Source organism: Orycteropus afer, unplaced genomic scaffold (genome assembly GCF_000298275.1).
Source record: "Orycteropus afer afer isolate SDZICR_OR568_19922 unplaced genomic scaffold, OryAfe1.0 scaffold00031, whole genome shotgun sequence".
Lineage (NCBI taxonomy): Eukaryota > Metazoa > Chordata > Mammalia > Tubulidentata > Orycteropodidae > Orycteropus > Orycteropus afer.
In genome coordinates, this window is record NW_006921618.1 from 12,593,052 (window position 1) to 12,608,776 (window position 15,725).

At 49.7% G+C, this 15,725-nt stretch overlaps 1 protein-coding gene across 1 annotated transcript in view; it reads left to right on the forward strand.

The window, feature by feature from the left end:
* Positions 1–15,725, forward strand: part of MAN1C1 (mannosidase alpha class 1C member 1) — a 203,677-nt gene that overhangs the window by 168,929 nt on the left and 19,023 nt on the right. The window contains exons 5-7 of the mRNA XM_007935748.2: positions 911–1,005; positions 8,891–9,017; positions 12,141–12,234. Of these exons, the coding sequence (XP_007933939.2) occupies positions 911–1,005; positions 8,891–9,017; positions 12,141–12,234 (316 nt within the window). The remainder of the gene's footprint in view (positions 1–910; positions 1,006–8,890; positions 9,018–12,140; positions 12,235–15,725) is intronic.

The following is a 15,725-nucleotide window of genomic DNA, read 5'->3' on the forward strand; positions in this document are numbered from 1 at the left end:
TAGCCACTATGCTACCATAGCTCCCACCAAATACATTGTTGTTGTTGTTGTTGTTGTTATGTGCCGTCGAGTCGGCCCCGACTCATAGCGACCCCTCCTTGGGCTGGTGGGTTTGAACCACCAGCCTTCTGGTTAGTAGTCAAATGCCTTAGGCACTATGCTACCAGAGCTCCCACCATCCCAATTTAACAGTTTCCCTATTGTTTACTATTTAGAATATTTCCACTTTTCCATGGCTAGGTGGTACACATGGTTTGCACTCATCTGGGTGGCACCAGTTGTTACGTGCTTGGCTAATAATGGGAAGGTTGGAGGTTTGAATCCCCCCAGAGGCACCTCAGTGGAAAGGCCTGGCAATCTACATCTAAAATACTACAGCCATTGAAAACCCTATGGAGCAGTTCTACTCCGAAACACATGGGATCGCCATGAGTCAGCTGCCCACATGCTACCACTCATTTTCCTTGTACTCAACCTGTGGTATCCTGGTCCCAGTGGTGTGGGCGGATGCTGACCATTGGTACACCCTCCCCCTCTTGGCTAGGTCTTCATCTGCACTTAGATGTTTATCCTCCACCCTAACTGCTTTTCCTTCATCTTCCTAATGGCCACCGTAAGCACAATCACAGTCCTTCTCATTACTCCCAGTAGCCCCTGAGGAAGGCAATGTTAGCCTCGTTTTATGGACAAACTGAAGGTCAGAGAGAAATGACTTACTTAAGGCCACACACCCAGTAATTCAGGGAGCCAGATTCACATCCAGTCCTGTCTGACTGCAAAACCTAATACAGAGCTACTCACACCCATGATCCCGGGAGTGTGAGTGTCTGTATCCTGCCAATAGCAGCATCTTAGAGTAGCCCATCCCACCCCACCCCAATTCACAATGCCCGTGATTCTTCCTTTACAGGTGTTCAGAATAAAGGCTATCAGACTGGGAGAGAAGCTCCTGCCCGCCTTCAACACCCCCACGGGAATCCCAAAGGGTGTTGTGAATTTCAAAAGGTAAGATGCCATCTTGTTTCCAATCTGCAGCATCAGCAGCCTCTGGACCCACCTTCTGTTCACCTGTCTGGATGAGAGGCCCAGGGAGAAGGCCCCAGGGACAGTTAGGCAGTCATCAGGAATAGAGCCCCTGGGGGTCACCTTAGTCAAACCCATTCATTTTATAAATGTGGAAACTGAGGCACAAGGCTGAGGATAATACCCATCTCAGGAATCTCAGGGAAGACTACCTAGGTAGGAGTTTGTCACCAAACTTGGTTCCCAGGGTTAAGGCCACTCAAGGCCTGGTCTTCCTTGGGTGGGGAGGTGCAGATACCCTTCTGTAAACATCATACAGCACCATCTTGGTGCCCGGCTACCACTGTCAACCATTCGGAGGGGGATCTATGTAGGAGATCCTGGACAGAGTGGGAGAACAATGTGGAACAAAACTCAAAATCATTTTTTTGAAAAAGGGACCAGTTTTGCTGGTCTGATAGAATCTGATGGAACCACTGAGACTATGGCCAATAGCTGTTCTTCAAGTGGGAATTAAACCCACTCCTGTGGCTTCCGGCCAAACAGAAGACAAGCATGTGAGCTGAACATTTACATTAGGTAGATCCTCCTTGGAGAGAATAATCATGGAAGAATAGAAGGGCTGCTTATGCACAGGGAGACAGCTCAGGAGGCAGGAGTGCATGGAGGGATGGACACAGGGAAGAAGTAACTATGGGGAGGAAGTGGTAGGGAAGCTGTTGCATTGTGGTAAATTGCAGTCAATGTCATGAGACAAAGCTGCTGTATGGAAAATGAATTTACTCTATAAACTGACACCCAAATCACAATTAAATTAAAAAAAAAAAAAAAAACATCATACAGCACCATCTTGACTCACAGCCACCCTCCCAGCCAGGGTTCAGGAACCAGTGGGCACATCACAGTCTCCCCCCATGAGGAGGTACCTGAAGCTGCTAGGCAGTCTCAGGAACCGCTGGTCTGAGGAGGGACCTACTTCTGCTGCTAACCCCACACCCATCCCTCAGAAGGGCTGCTGTTGTTGTTGTTATGTGCCATTGAGTCGGAACCAACTCATAGTGACCTCTCCTTGGGTTTCTGAGGCAGTGTCACTACGGAAGTAGATTGCCCAACCTTCCTTCAGAAGGCCTAGGTCTCAGTAACCCAGTGACAGAACCCAGAGGGGCTTCTGTGGCTTGATGCTCAAGCTCAGAGCAGAAAGCTCCAGCCAAGGTCACATAAGCCAGAAACTGACCATTCTAGAATGAGAACCCAGGACCTATGACTCTGTTTTTAACAATAATATTCATTAGAATTTCCCTTTCTATAAAAAGAATAAAACTCTCATTGCCAATAATGTGGATTATACCTCACATATGTTTCCACTAGTCAAAGAACCCACCAAAAATATTTCTTTCTACTGGCTCTGTTCTAAAACATTCCTTTTTATTGGCCACCTCCATCATTTCCCCCTCCTGATTGTTTTGGTAATCTGTGTCTAGCCCCTAGATGGTGCAGATGGTTAATGTCCCCAACTCAAAGGTTGGAGGTTCTAGTCCACCAGAAGTGCCTTGGAAGAAAGGCCTCGTGATCTTGTTCCAGAAAGTCAGCCACTGAAAACCTTATGGACCACAGCTCTGCTCTGGCACAAAGGGTCACCATGAGTCAGAGTCAACTCAATGGCAACTGGAAAGAGAAAAAATCTGTTGCTTAATTCAGTATCTGAACTATAATCTTTCTGGGCTGTGTCACCATATAGCTAATAATATATATAATGTCTAATATGTCACCAAGTCACAAAATGCATGTGTGGAAGGGACCTGCAGTCACACAGCTAGAGAAGGGTAGATCCAGGATGGCAACTCGGTCCAGCTCCAAAGCCTTCGGGGCTCTACCCTGTTCCTCCTGCTGCTACCCACAGATGGGGCAGGAGTGTAACTGTATCCACTCACTTTCCACATGGGGCAACTGAGGCCCAGAGAGGGGAAGGACGGGATCAAAGTCCAGTGGACTCAGGTCTGCACCGGCTTTCAGATCCATTCAATGACATGAAGGTCTTGCTCCTGGCATCCAAAATGTGTCCCACACCACTTGCCCACTGTCTCGCCTTATTCTCTGCCCTCCACCTGGTTGCCCTCTCTCACATCTTCCCTGGCCATCAAAGCCCAGCTCAAGGCCACCTTTCCTGTTACAACCAGAGGTGGCTTTCCTTCTGACCTCCCAGGCACTGTATCAGCTTCCTTTATGGCCCTGCTCACACTCATCCATTACCAGACTGAGAGCAGAGTCCATGTCCAATTCTTTTCTCCTTTGACAAGTGAATTCACTGACCATGTACGCTGTACGAGGCATTGTGTGTGGGATAAGAGATTAAAACTAAATAGTGACTTTTCCTACCACGTACTGAGCACTACACACCTTGCATTTCACTGAGCTTTTGTACCTGACCTCGCCAAATGTGCTCTTCACGGCAGTCCTCCGAGGACAGGTATCGAGTCCTGGGTGGCTCGACAGTTCAGTGCTCAGTTACTGGACAAAAGGCAGTTCTAACCCACCCAGAGGCACCTTGGAAGAAACACTTGGTGACCTGCCTCCAAGAGGCCACAGCCTTGAAAACTCTATGGAGCACCTCTGCTCTGCACACAAGGGGTTGCCAGGAGTCGGAATCGACTCAACGGCAGAAGGTGTAGTTTCATGGTTTATTTTTTATTATCCCCGTTACTCAGAGTCCCAGAGAGATGAAGTACCTTACCCAAAGTCTTACAGCTAACAGGTTACGCAGCCAGGATCTGAGCCCTTTTCTAATTGCGCTCTGAGAACCTGCCTGGCTCTCCCTCACACGTGAACCCTGGTCCCCAGGTGCCCTGGCTGGGCCTGGAGCTGCATGCAGCAGGCCCCTGGGAGACATTGTGGAAGGCACTGCAGCCTGAGGCATCCAGGGAGCCCTGTAGGGCCATCCCTAAGGCCTCTGAGGACCTGAGCCTAGGAGTCCAGCATGCTGGACTCGGCCGTCTGGTCTCCTCAAGTGAGGTTCTATCTCAGGACTCTCTAATCCGTAAGAATTTCAGGCAGCTTCCTGGGAGAGGAAGGAGGTCACCAGAGGAGAGGTGAGACCTAGGCTCTGGCTGGAGTGCCCTTGGCCCCTTCTGTCCTGGGGAAGTCATGCCCTCTATGCTGACCTCAGTGGCTTCACTAACCCCACCCTGAGCCTTGGTGCACCCAGCATCTTCACCCACAGTCCTGCTTTCTCTGATCCAAAAGCATTCCAAGTCCTTACATATTGCCTCCAGAGGCAATAGCATCCTGTTCTTGGGGCTGCTTAGATCTTCCTTCGGATTCCTTCTCTACAAACACTGATCCTGGAACAACACATCCAACATCAAGGTAGCCAAGAAACAAGCAAGTGGTCCTCTGGCACCTTCTCCCAGGTCCAGCTTCTCTGGCCTCACTCCTAAGGGTCTGGAATGGGCCTTAGTAAGATACCCTCCCTCTTCTGTGCCACGGCACTGCCCACCCCCCAAGTCCCCAGATCACAAATTGGACAGATTTTGCTGTGTGCCTCGCCATGTTACTCACTCAGTGCACAGTCCCAACCCGACACAGACCCTGACATTTCTGATTAAGAACGCATATATATTTTTAGGCGCTGCATGCTGTCAGTGTAGGTACATAAGCATGTATATGCATATTTCCTGGCAACGCCACCCTTTCATTTTCTGGGGAAGAGAGGCTGTTGCTAAAAGTGCTTCCCTGTTGCACCTGGGAGAACGTCAGTGATGTGTATGTCCTCCATGACTGGTTTCCCCATTTAGAGAGGCTTAATTCTGGGAGCTGGACATAGCCTTCTGTCCCTTCCCCCTAAGAGGAAGGGCTAGAGCTGGACCCCAGCAGGATGGACAGATGACTAGGCCTTTGCCCTAGTGAGGGCAGGTGGTCCCAAGTGAGTGTGAGTTGTGCTTCTTCCCTGATGGGGAGATGTGTGGTAGAGGCTGAGCCTGGAGGCTGAAGGAGGGGCAGCCCAGGACCTGTGACCTGCAGGAGTCACTGAACCATCTGGGAGAGGGACAGAGGCCAGTCCAAGGATCTCTGCAGCGGAATCAGTCTCTCTGGCTCTCACACACACAGTCTCACGCTCTTATGAAAACATGTGCATTAATATTGCTGGGGTGGGGGTGGGGGTCGTGCAAAAGGGTATAGTTACTGTGGCAAACAGTTTGGCCATTCCTCAAAGAGTTAAACATAGATTACCATATGACCCAGCCATTCCACTCCTAGGCATATAACCAATAGAATTGAAAGCAGAAACACAGACATGTGTGCAACAGTGTTCATTGCAGCATTATTCACAATAGCCAAAAGGTAGAAACAGCCTAAATGCCCATCAGTGGATGAATGGATAAACGCAATGTGGTACCTACATACAAGGGCATGTCATTCAGCCATAAAGAGAAATGAAGTCCTGATACACACTACGACATGGATGAACCTTGGAAACATTATGTTGAATGAAATAAGTCAGACATAAAAGGACAAATATCATATGATCCCACTTACCTGAAATAGGCAAATCTATGGAGACCAAAGTTTATTAGTGGTTACCGGGGTAGGGGGCAGGGGGGAGTCATTGCTTACAGGGTACTGAGTTTCTGTTAATGGTGATAGAATAATTTGGAAAATAATTGTAATGGTTGCACAACATGAATGTAATCATGTACCTGTACATGTAAATAGTGTTGAATTGGAAAATGTTTTTAATACGTGTATTTTTTACCACCAAAAAAATTGACAAAGCAAAAATACTAATAATTGCCTATGCGCACTCTATGGCCACTCACACAAAGCATAAATGCTCAGTTCCACAAGCTCGCCTTTGTCACACACACTCACACATTCACAGACAAACAGGCACTTTATATGTTCTCTTATGGTTTCTCTCTTTCAACTTCACAACCGTATGAGACAAGTACATTGGGGAGCCTATTTTGCCAGTCAAGAAATAGAAGCTCAGAGAGGTCCAGTAACTTGCCTAAGGTCACACAGGCAAGAAGTAAAGTTAGAATTAGAATCAAGGTCTGTCTGGCTCCAAAGTTAACAATTATGCCACACACATGAGTGCACAGGCACCTTGATGCTTCAGCCAGGTTGGGGGGATACGTTGTGGAAGGGAGAGGGCACCAGCCCACTTACAGGTTTCAAGGGCACACGGAGTAGGGAGGTGAGGCCAGAGCTTTCCATTAACCCATTGGCTCAGCAGGCTTATCAGAGGATCTCATGATCTCTGGGACTCTGCCCAGAGCAGATGCACTTGGGGGCAAGTGCCAGGGGACACAGTAATAGAGCCTAGGATTTGGACTTGAGTTCCACTCCACCAGCTCTACCACTGACTCTCTGTGTGACCTTGGAAGAGTGTCTCTCCATCTCTGAGCCGGAATATCCTTACCTATGAAGTAAGATCAAGGTATCTAGCTCTGAAGTTGGGTGTGAAAGTAAAATAAGATGCCGTAGCTGCCTGGCACACATTAAGAATTTAATAACAGTGGTAACAAAGAGCAGCATAATTTAAAAAAAAAAAAAAAAAAACACTGTCTTCGAGTCTATGCCGACTCACCGCAACCCTATAGGACAGAATCTAACTGCCCCATAGGGTTTCCAAGCCTGCAGATCTTCACAGAAGCAGACTACACATCTTTCTCCCACAAAGTGGCTGGTAGGTTCAAACTGCTGACCTTTTGGTTAGCAGCCAAGTGCTTTAACCGCTGTACCACCAGGGCTCCTGATTTTCATGTACATAATTACATAATGATAGAAGGACAATAATTATAAGTCTAATTTATACCTTACTATAATTCTACAAAGGAGCTTTGGTGGTGCTGTGGTTAAAGCATTGGGCTGCTGGCCAAAAGGTCAGTAGTTCCACCCCAGCTACTCCTCGGGAGGAAGATGAGACAGTCTGCTTCCATAACGGTTTACAGCTTTGGAAACCCTATGGAGCAGTTGTGCTTTGTCCTAAAGGGTTGCTATGAGTCGGAATCGACTCATTGGCAGTGGTTTGGTTTCTAACAGTACCAGTATGGGTACCATCATTTAACAGATGAGGAAATTGAGGTCTAGGAAAGTAGCTGCCTGAGGAGTTTTATACAGCTGGGAGCCAGGCAGGAGAGAGGGTACCACCACCAAGCCACCTGCCCGCCTCTGCCCAGGGCTGGCTCTGCCTGGCTGCCAGGGCAGCTCCACCACTGGAAGCCCCCTGGGGAGAGGAAGGAGAGGCCTGAGCAGGGGCCGGGAAGTGAGAACAAAAGATGGCTGAGCTGGCAGCTGTGGCTTGTTTTTAACCTTAAACTTCCCCAGGGAGGGCAGGAAGCATCAATTATTCAGGAAACCTTCTGTGGGTATCTGGGCTCCCACTGAGATCACAGATGGGAGAGAAGTCTCCTTGGCCTGGGGGAGGAAGGGCAGAGAGAGGACAGCTCTCCCTTCCCTCCGGATGAGTGTGGGAGGGTCTGGGTCCCCCACCTACTGGCTCTGTGACCTTGAACAACTCATTTCCCTCCCAGAGCCTCAATTTCCTCCTTTGCATACATAAGAATCACCTGGGGATCTTGTTAAACTGTAGATTCTGATTCAGTATATCTAGGGTTGTTGTGACTTACACGACCCCTGCTTGGGTTTCCGAGGCAGTATCACTATGGAAGTAGATTGCCCAACTTTCCTTTCGGGGAGTGGCTGGTGGGTTTGAACCGACAACCTTCTGATAAGCAGTCAAAGGCCTTAGGCACTATGCTACCACAGCTAGGGTAGAAACAAATTCTCAGCAGGGGGTCAAACTGGAATGAACAGGTTCAAAGCCCTGATTAAAAGGAAGGCAGGCTAAAAGATAACAGAAAGACAGGCTGTGCTGTGATTAGGACAAGCTGGGGCATCTAAGCCAGCTTTGGGCGCCAGCTGCCCCTCTCATGTGATCTCGAGCAGGTAACTTACATGTTCTACACCTTGTTTTGCTCATCTGTAAAAGGAGCAAAAGTGAGGATTAAATGAGACCCTGGCCTAGAATTCTTACTTCTGGAATGCTCGCAGTAAATGGGCATGATTGACAGCCTTCTGCAGCCAGTTGCAGGGCCATACTGATGATACATCATGCTTTTATCTAAGGTGTTCTTGGGAGGCATGTGGTTAACAGATGAGGATACCTCTGCTCCAAGACCCCTGCTTCTTTCACCCCTAACCTAGGACCTCCCCAGGGCCTGGCTGCTGGCCATCTGGTGTAGGTTCTGCAAAAGTCAAGTCTGGGCCTTTGTTGCATCCTTGGGCAGCACTGTCGGCTGTGGGGAGAGGGCAAGGGCCAGGCAAGGTTCCCACCCCAGGTGCTCTCTGGCTTTTGACCTGCCCCCGTTAGGACCCGAGCCACAGCCCCATTTACCTCCATATGCAGAGCCACTGATGGGGAGCAATTAGGGGCCTTCAGCCAGAGCATGCCCATAGAGTGTCCTATGGGGTCTTCATGGTCTCTCACAGCATTACCAGTGCCACCTGTAAATCAAGCATCATTTGTTGCTAGTTCTTGGTCAACAAGGCAACTCTGCTACAGCCTTTCTTGAGCCACTATGTTTGACAGGTGCTGCCTGATGGTAGAAACAAAGTCAGATAGGCCTGGGTTCAAGTATCCTTCAGCAGCTCACTCTCCCTCACCAACCTCAGTTTCCACAGCAGGAAAATGGGGCTGTCGGTACTACTGAGCCCATAGGGAGGCTCACCTGAGATTGCATGGTGTAAGCACCAAGTACAGTGCCTGGCACGTAGTTGGTGCTCTCCCACTAAGCAGCTGTTCCTCTCAGCAGAGGCGTGAGCCAGACCAGCAGGAGGGTGATGGCGGCTGCTTCTCTCTTTTTAGTGGCTCCAATGGAAGCTGGGGCTGGGCGACGGCAGGGAGTAGCAGTATCCTGGCGGAGTTTGGATCCCTGCATTTGGAGTTCTTACACCTCACCGAGCTCTCTGGCAACCAGGTCTTCGCTGAAAAGGCAAGCCTCCCCCTCTGCCCCCTCCTAAAACGTACCCTGTCTCCCCACTGAGAGCAAAAGATGAGCACCCAGCAGGCACCACTGCAATAGTAAAAAATGATCTATGGGAGATCTCCTTGCACCCCTGATGCCAGGTGGCAGGGAAGGGGGGCACAGGGAATAATCAGGATCCTACCGAGGGCAAGGAAAAGCAGCTCTGCCAGGGAGAGCATTCTCACTGACACGTGGCAGGCAGCTCAGTGGTAACCATACATGTGTGAAATCTGAAGAAAGTAGAACAACTAAAACCTAGGCACCATCTCACATTGGCAGGAATTGGCCACCCGGTGCAAAAAGCCCTCTTTCCAGGGACATTTAACTTTTCTTCATGTGCGCTCTGCCTGCCTGTTCCTTCCAGATGCCAGTCTAGCACATGCTGTCAGCAGGCTGGCAGGGAGACTCCCTCAAAAGTAGACACACAGTCTGCTCCTCACTGTGACCAATGGGGCTGCCTGGAACAGTGTCGTCTGAGGCCTCAAAGGGTGGTAAGAGATGGATCCAGGCCACCATCCAATCCTGACATCCACCTGGCCCTGGCCCTTCTGCAAACCCTCTAGGAGGAGCAGCAGGTGGCAGTCCTCACTGTCTGGAAGTATCTCCTTAGTTCTACCTCTGTGGCAAAGAAGGGATGGTTGCACACACTGACCCTCAGAGTGGCACTCAGGTTCCCTCAGCAGTCATCCCTTCCAAGTCAGGCCAAGAGGAGAGGAAACCTACCCTCCAGAGCCCTGGAAGAACTTTTCTGAGGCTCCCACTCCCAGACCCCCTCCCCCAGAATGTTAGCCTCTTAGAATGAGAAGAGAGCTGGGAGATTATAGGTTCCCAGCTCTTTGTAGTGGCTCCCAGAATCCAGCTAGCACCAAGCATGATCTGGCACACCTCTTTGTTAGGAAGCAGATCTCTGGGCCCAGGAATTCCCAGACCGGAGACTCTACATTTTTAATAAGCATCCAGGTGCTTTTTGACTCCAGATTTGAGGCTACTGCTTGCCCAGGGTAGGAATCCACTCAAGTTTTGTTTCTCGAGCACTTCCTCTGACGTAGCTCACTCTTGCCCTCACATAGTCCCTCCTACTGTCAGACCTTCCTTCAGAAACCATTTCCTTATATTGTAGGGACTGTGCATCACCCACCTTGAAATCTCATGGAATACATTTAGTTCTACCTCCCAAGGGGTCTTATTTTCTGATCCCTTTCCCCACTTTCAAGCCAACCCCCTTCCTGCCCCCCATCGTCCCTACTTCCATTTCTCTAGAGCCAAACTTCTCAGAAGATTCTGACCAGCTCAGAATGAAGTGGGACAGGGAACTCACTCTAGTCTCTGGTTAGTCTGGAAATAATAGCGACCACTGCCTGAACACCTACTATGTGTTAGGCACCTTATAATGTCTCTAAATGCTCCCAACAACCCTATGAGGTAGGTCTTTTTGTTACCCCCATTTTATAGAGAAGGGAACTAAGACACATGGGAGTTAAATAACTTGCCCACCTGGTAAGGGCTAATGTCGGGATTCAAAGCCAGAACTTGTTGGCTCTGAAGCCCTGCTTTCCAGACCAGATTAGTGCCGTGGCCTTCAGGCTTGCACAGAAAGGTTTCTCCAGGCTTTCTGTCTCTCTGTCTACATTTACGTTCTCCAGCTACTTTCATCCCCCAGTCATGCTCCCCACAGAAGAGATTATTGGCAGTCAACAAATTGGCCCAAATTCTAGAAGCTCCCACACCCTCTGGGGTTGCTCATTTAGCCTGCTTCAGTGCTTACCACCAGGACAGTGGAGAATAACTCAGGTACAAGCACATTCCTGTCCTCCATAATGGACTCCGTTAACATAAATGGATATGAAATCTGATGTGGCAAAGCAAAGTGCTGTCCCCTGGAAAAAAAAGGGCTGACAGCTAAAAAGCTGTTCTCCCCTGCTCCTCACTTTGTAGCACAATACAGTGTTGGCCCAAGGGCTCTCTCTCCAGTGAATTCTGTACTGGATGGGATTTAATGTACCGCCTAAGAGCAGATGCTTATGGATAAAGCCTATGGAATATGCTTCCCGTCCTTCAGTGCCCCAAAGGTTGCAAATCCAGCCTCTTTTTGCTCTAGCCAGGGCAGCCTCTGACTACATTTTGCTCCATGGTCACTGCCATGATCCTTGTTGGACCTGGGGCAGCTCCAAGTGATGCAGGGAGCACAGTCAGCCTGGACAGACAGACCTGACTCACATCCTGGCTCTACCACTTGTCAACTGGCTGACCATGGGCAAGTCACAAAACCTCTCTGAGATTCGGGCTTTTCATCTGAGAGGATGATGCTTAATAGGTTGTGATGCGGTTGGGAGATAATGTATATAGTGAGTCTGTCTCAGAGGAACTGTGTGACGAATGTGAACAGCCGTCATTATGATCAGTGTCAGCAAGATCCTGAGATGCCTATTATGGCATGAGGGTGTTCAGGACCCCAGGCCTTTCCTCAAAATGGTTCCTACAGCATCAGATAAGATGACATATTACTAGTTGGCAGGCAGCTCCATGGAAGAAAAGACCTGGTGATCTGCTCTCGTAAAGATTACAGCGTAGGAATCCCAAGGGGCAGTTCTACTCTGTCCTGCAGGGTCACCATGAGTTAGAATCGACTTGGCGGCCCCTAACAACAACACAGTTGAATCATATGAGATTGCCAGAAAGTGACCATTTTTGGCCTATCAAAAAAGCAATTTTATACCTTAACACTTAGAAATGAGCTACTATCACTTATATGAATCCCCCACAAAAAAAAAGGACCCATATCCCAAAGCGATTCATAATGAGGAAGTGGTGAGGTGAGGGTGGGGTGGTGGCCCTGCCAGGCAGTGTCCCTGGGCAGGGATTGGCAGGTCCTGTGCAGTGCAGTTAGTGGAGAGGTACCAGGTCAGTCCTCACCGCCACTACATCCTGGACGTGGGCACCAGGGAAAGGCTGTCTCACTTCCTCCAGGCACACAGCCTGCTACTCATTCCCACCTGATGGGAAATGGCTTACTCTGTGAGTCTAAACCAGCTGTTGTCAGTGGGCTGGGACTCGGTCAGTGAAGGTGCACCTGGGTCCATCTCTCGGCAGGTCAGGAACATCCGCAAGGTCCTCAAGAAGATTGATAAGCCCTTCGGTCTCTACCCCAACTTCCTCAGCCCAGTGAGCGGGAACTGGGTGCAACGTGAGTATATGCGCACTGCCCCCTTCTACTCTGGCGTCCACACAGGCTGCATGCCCAGACACCTGCCGAGGCGCCCCAGCCCCATGTCAGTGCACTTATCAGAGCCACGTCCCCAGTGAGGTCTTCCCTTGATGCTCCTGGATGCCACCTGTGCTTCCAGGCATCTCAGGAGTTAGAATGGCTGTGATTACTTCCTGATGTGATGGCTACTGTTTCTTAAGAAACAATGCCGTGTATCTCCCCTCATACAAGCTGCCTCCAGCCTTCCCTCAGTGCTACAGCCTTCAATCCCTATGGTGCCCATTGAAACCACCTTCATTATCCCAGACCTTTGGGGCATATTCCAGAATAGAGTTATCTACCCCAGAAATGGTTCCAGGAGAGACCACACAACCTCTCCTGGCCCCTTTGATCTGGTTCTCCCACTTCCAAACTTAATTTAAACATTTTTTTTTTTTTTTAAGTATTTTTGAAGAGGGCTTAACTATCAGCTGTGGTGGTACAGTGGCTAAGGCATTTGGGTGCTCACAAGAGGTTGGCAATTCAAACCCACCACCTGCTCTGCGAGAGGACGTTAAGGCAATCTACTTCCGTTTTGATTTTGATCTTTAACTATTCCAAACCAAAACCAAACTCACTGCCTTTGATTTGGATCCAACTCATAGCAACCCCTCTTTGGGTATCTGAGGCAGTAGCACTACGGAAGTAGATTGCTCAGTCTTCCTTCTGAGGAATGGCTGGTGCGTTTGAACCTCCAGCCTTCTGGTTAGCAGTCAAGTGCCTTAGGCAGTACGCCACCAGAGCTCCCTTTTAAATATTAGCAATGTAAAATCCATGAAGTCAGTCCTGGTATCTTAAACTAGAGGAGCTGGTAGCATAGTGCCTAAGGCACTTGACTGCTAACCAGAAAGCTGGCAGTTCAAACCCACCAGCCACTCCTCAGAAGAAAGGTCGGGCAGTCTACTTCTGTAGTGATACTGCCTCAGCAACCCAAGGAGGGGTCGCTATGAGTCGGGGCTGACTCAACAGCACATAGCAACATCTTAAACTAGGAGTCTTTGGGTGGGGCAAGTGGTTAACACATTTAGCTGCTGATGAAAAGGTTGGAGGTTCAAGTCTACCTGAGGCACCTTGGAAGAAAGGACTGGTGATCTACTTCGGAAAGATTAGCCATTGCAAACCCTGTGGCGCACAGTTCTACTCTGACACACATGGGGTCGCCATGAGTCTGAACTGACTCGAGGGAAACTGGTATTTAACCTAAATCTGCAAGAGTCGGTGCCAGGATTTCCTGTTGCTCTCTGTTCAGAGGCTTGTTTCTCATCCAGGTGGTTGTCGCCCAACTGCCCAACTCGGAGCATCATTCACAGCCCCAGCCCTGCCAACAGAAACAGGATGGATGGGGACAGGGCACGGGTGGGGGCGGGGCATCCCTCAGCCATGACTGCAATGGGAAGTCTGTTTCAGGTTGAGAAGCCTGGCTCCAGAAGTAGGTCCAGCCTTGCCCTCCTGACAAAGCCTTCATCACATGCTCATGTTCACTGGGAATTAGAGGTGACAGGTTCCATGGGCCCTGTCTCTAGGGCCCTCCCAAAGCCTCCCCAGAGCCCCTGCCACTTCCACTGTCCCTGTCCATACAAAGACCTCTCTCCCTTTCCTCTGCCTCCAGTTGCAGGAGTTGTGGACTCAGGGACAAGACAGGCCTGAGTCTAAATTACCACATGGTTTGGAGGAATTCACTTTCTCTCTTTGAGACTTGTTCCTCTCCTGCAAAATGGGAATGATAGTGCTGACATTTCACTGCTTGAGAGGCCACCCTGGGAGGCTATTGGGTGCCATGGCAACAATGGCAAGGATGCTATTCCAGTAGTCCTATGGCTGAGCTTCCAGGAGGCCGCCCTGACCCAGAGAGTTTGGGTCCAAGGCTGCTCTGTTTTGCCCCAAGTGTCACTGCACAGAGCTGGGGCCTGAGGGACTCTTGAACCAGAGTGGATTGTCATCGTGGGTTTGCTGCATCTGGCCCATGTGGCGCTCAGCAGATGGTGCATGACAATCAGCATGTCCATGATATGTAAGGCTCCAAGGGGAGAGCCAGGTTCTCGGACAGAGGCAGGGGCTCCTGCTGTTCCAGATGTTTTCCATGTTTTTTTTGTACATCCCTGCAGTTGCCAATAAGAAGCTCTGGTTGTGCAGTGCCTAAGGCATTTGACTGCTAATCAGAAGGTTGGCAGTTCAAACCCACCAGCCACTCCACAGAAGAAAGACCAGGCAGTCTACTTCTGGAAAGATTTATCACCTCAGCAACCCAATGAGGGTTGTTATGAGTCAGAACCAACTTGATGGCAGTGAATTTGTTTTTGTAGTCGCCAACAGGCTCTGAGAGTATGGAGCGCAGAAGTATGCAGAGCCCTGAGACGGGCCTGGGATGGGGGCTGACCCACCTGGACCAGAATCCCTGGGGTTCCAGTCAAAGCAAAGACTCCCTCCCTAACCCCTCCCCCAGCCTCACTGAGTCCGAATCTTATAGCTGGGGCAGCCGGATAGGGGTCTGCATTTTCAGCAAACTCTCCTAGTGCTGCTGATACCCACCTCTGAGATTTGAGGGTACAGGAGATGGGACCAGGGAGGGCGGCCTTAGCCTCCCATCAGAGCTGCCGCCTGCGACTTCTCTGGGACTCTAGAACACAGCACGTAATGTTTCACACACTTGTTGCCCTTGAAGGGGACGTTGGAAGGATCCAAGGCCATTTTTGCTGAGTCTGTCTGCTGTCACTGGGCCACTCAGAGAAGCTGTGTTCCCAGGGCTGGCAGTGGGGCCAGCATTACACTTGAGTTAAAATGCGTGCAGCTTTCAGTTCACAAAACACGATACATGACTCCTAGTGTGCAGACCACCCTGTGAGGCAGGGCTGTGAGTCCCATCTTTTAGGTAAAGAAACTGAGACTCACAGTAACTTGCCCTAAGTAACACAGAAAGTGAGGGAGGGAGCCAGGATGCAAACCTGGAGCTCCAGTGCCCCACCCTCCTTCCCTCCATAGATCCCCTGGCACAGCACGGGGCTGAGCTTGTACCAAGGCCATGGAAAACCTTGTTTCTGTCCTGAAGCATCCATGATCATGTGTTTGGGAGCCAGGGTACCAGCAATAAAATCATAATAATGTCTAGCATTTATTGAAACCTTTACTGTGTGCCAAGGACAGTACTAAGCACTTTATATGTGAAAGTGCTTTTCATGCGATCATCTAATCCTCACAAGAAGAAGTTCTGGTTGTGCCATGGTTAAAGCATTTGGCTGCTAACCACAAAGTCAGTGGTTTGAACTCACCAGCTGCTCTGTGGGAGAAAGATGTTCTGGTTACCTAGTGCCACTCTGACAGAAATACACCACAAATGGGATGGCCTTAACAAACAGGAGTTTATTCTCTCACAATTTGGAGGCTTTAAGTCCAAGTTCAAAGTACCAGGCTCTAGGGGCTACATGAAACCCCCT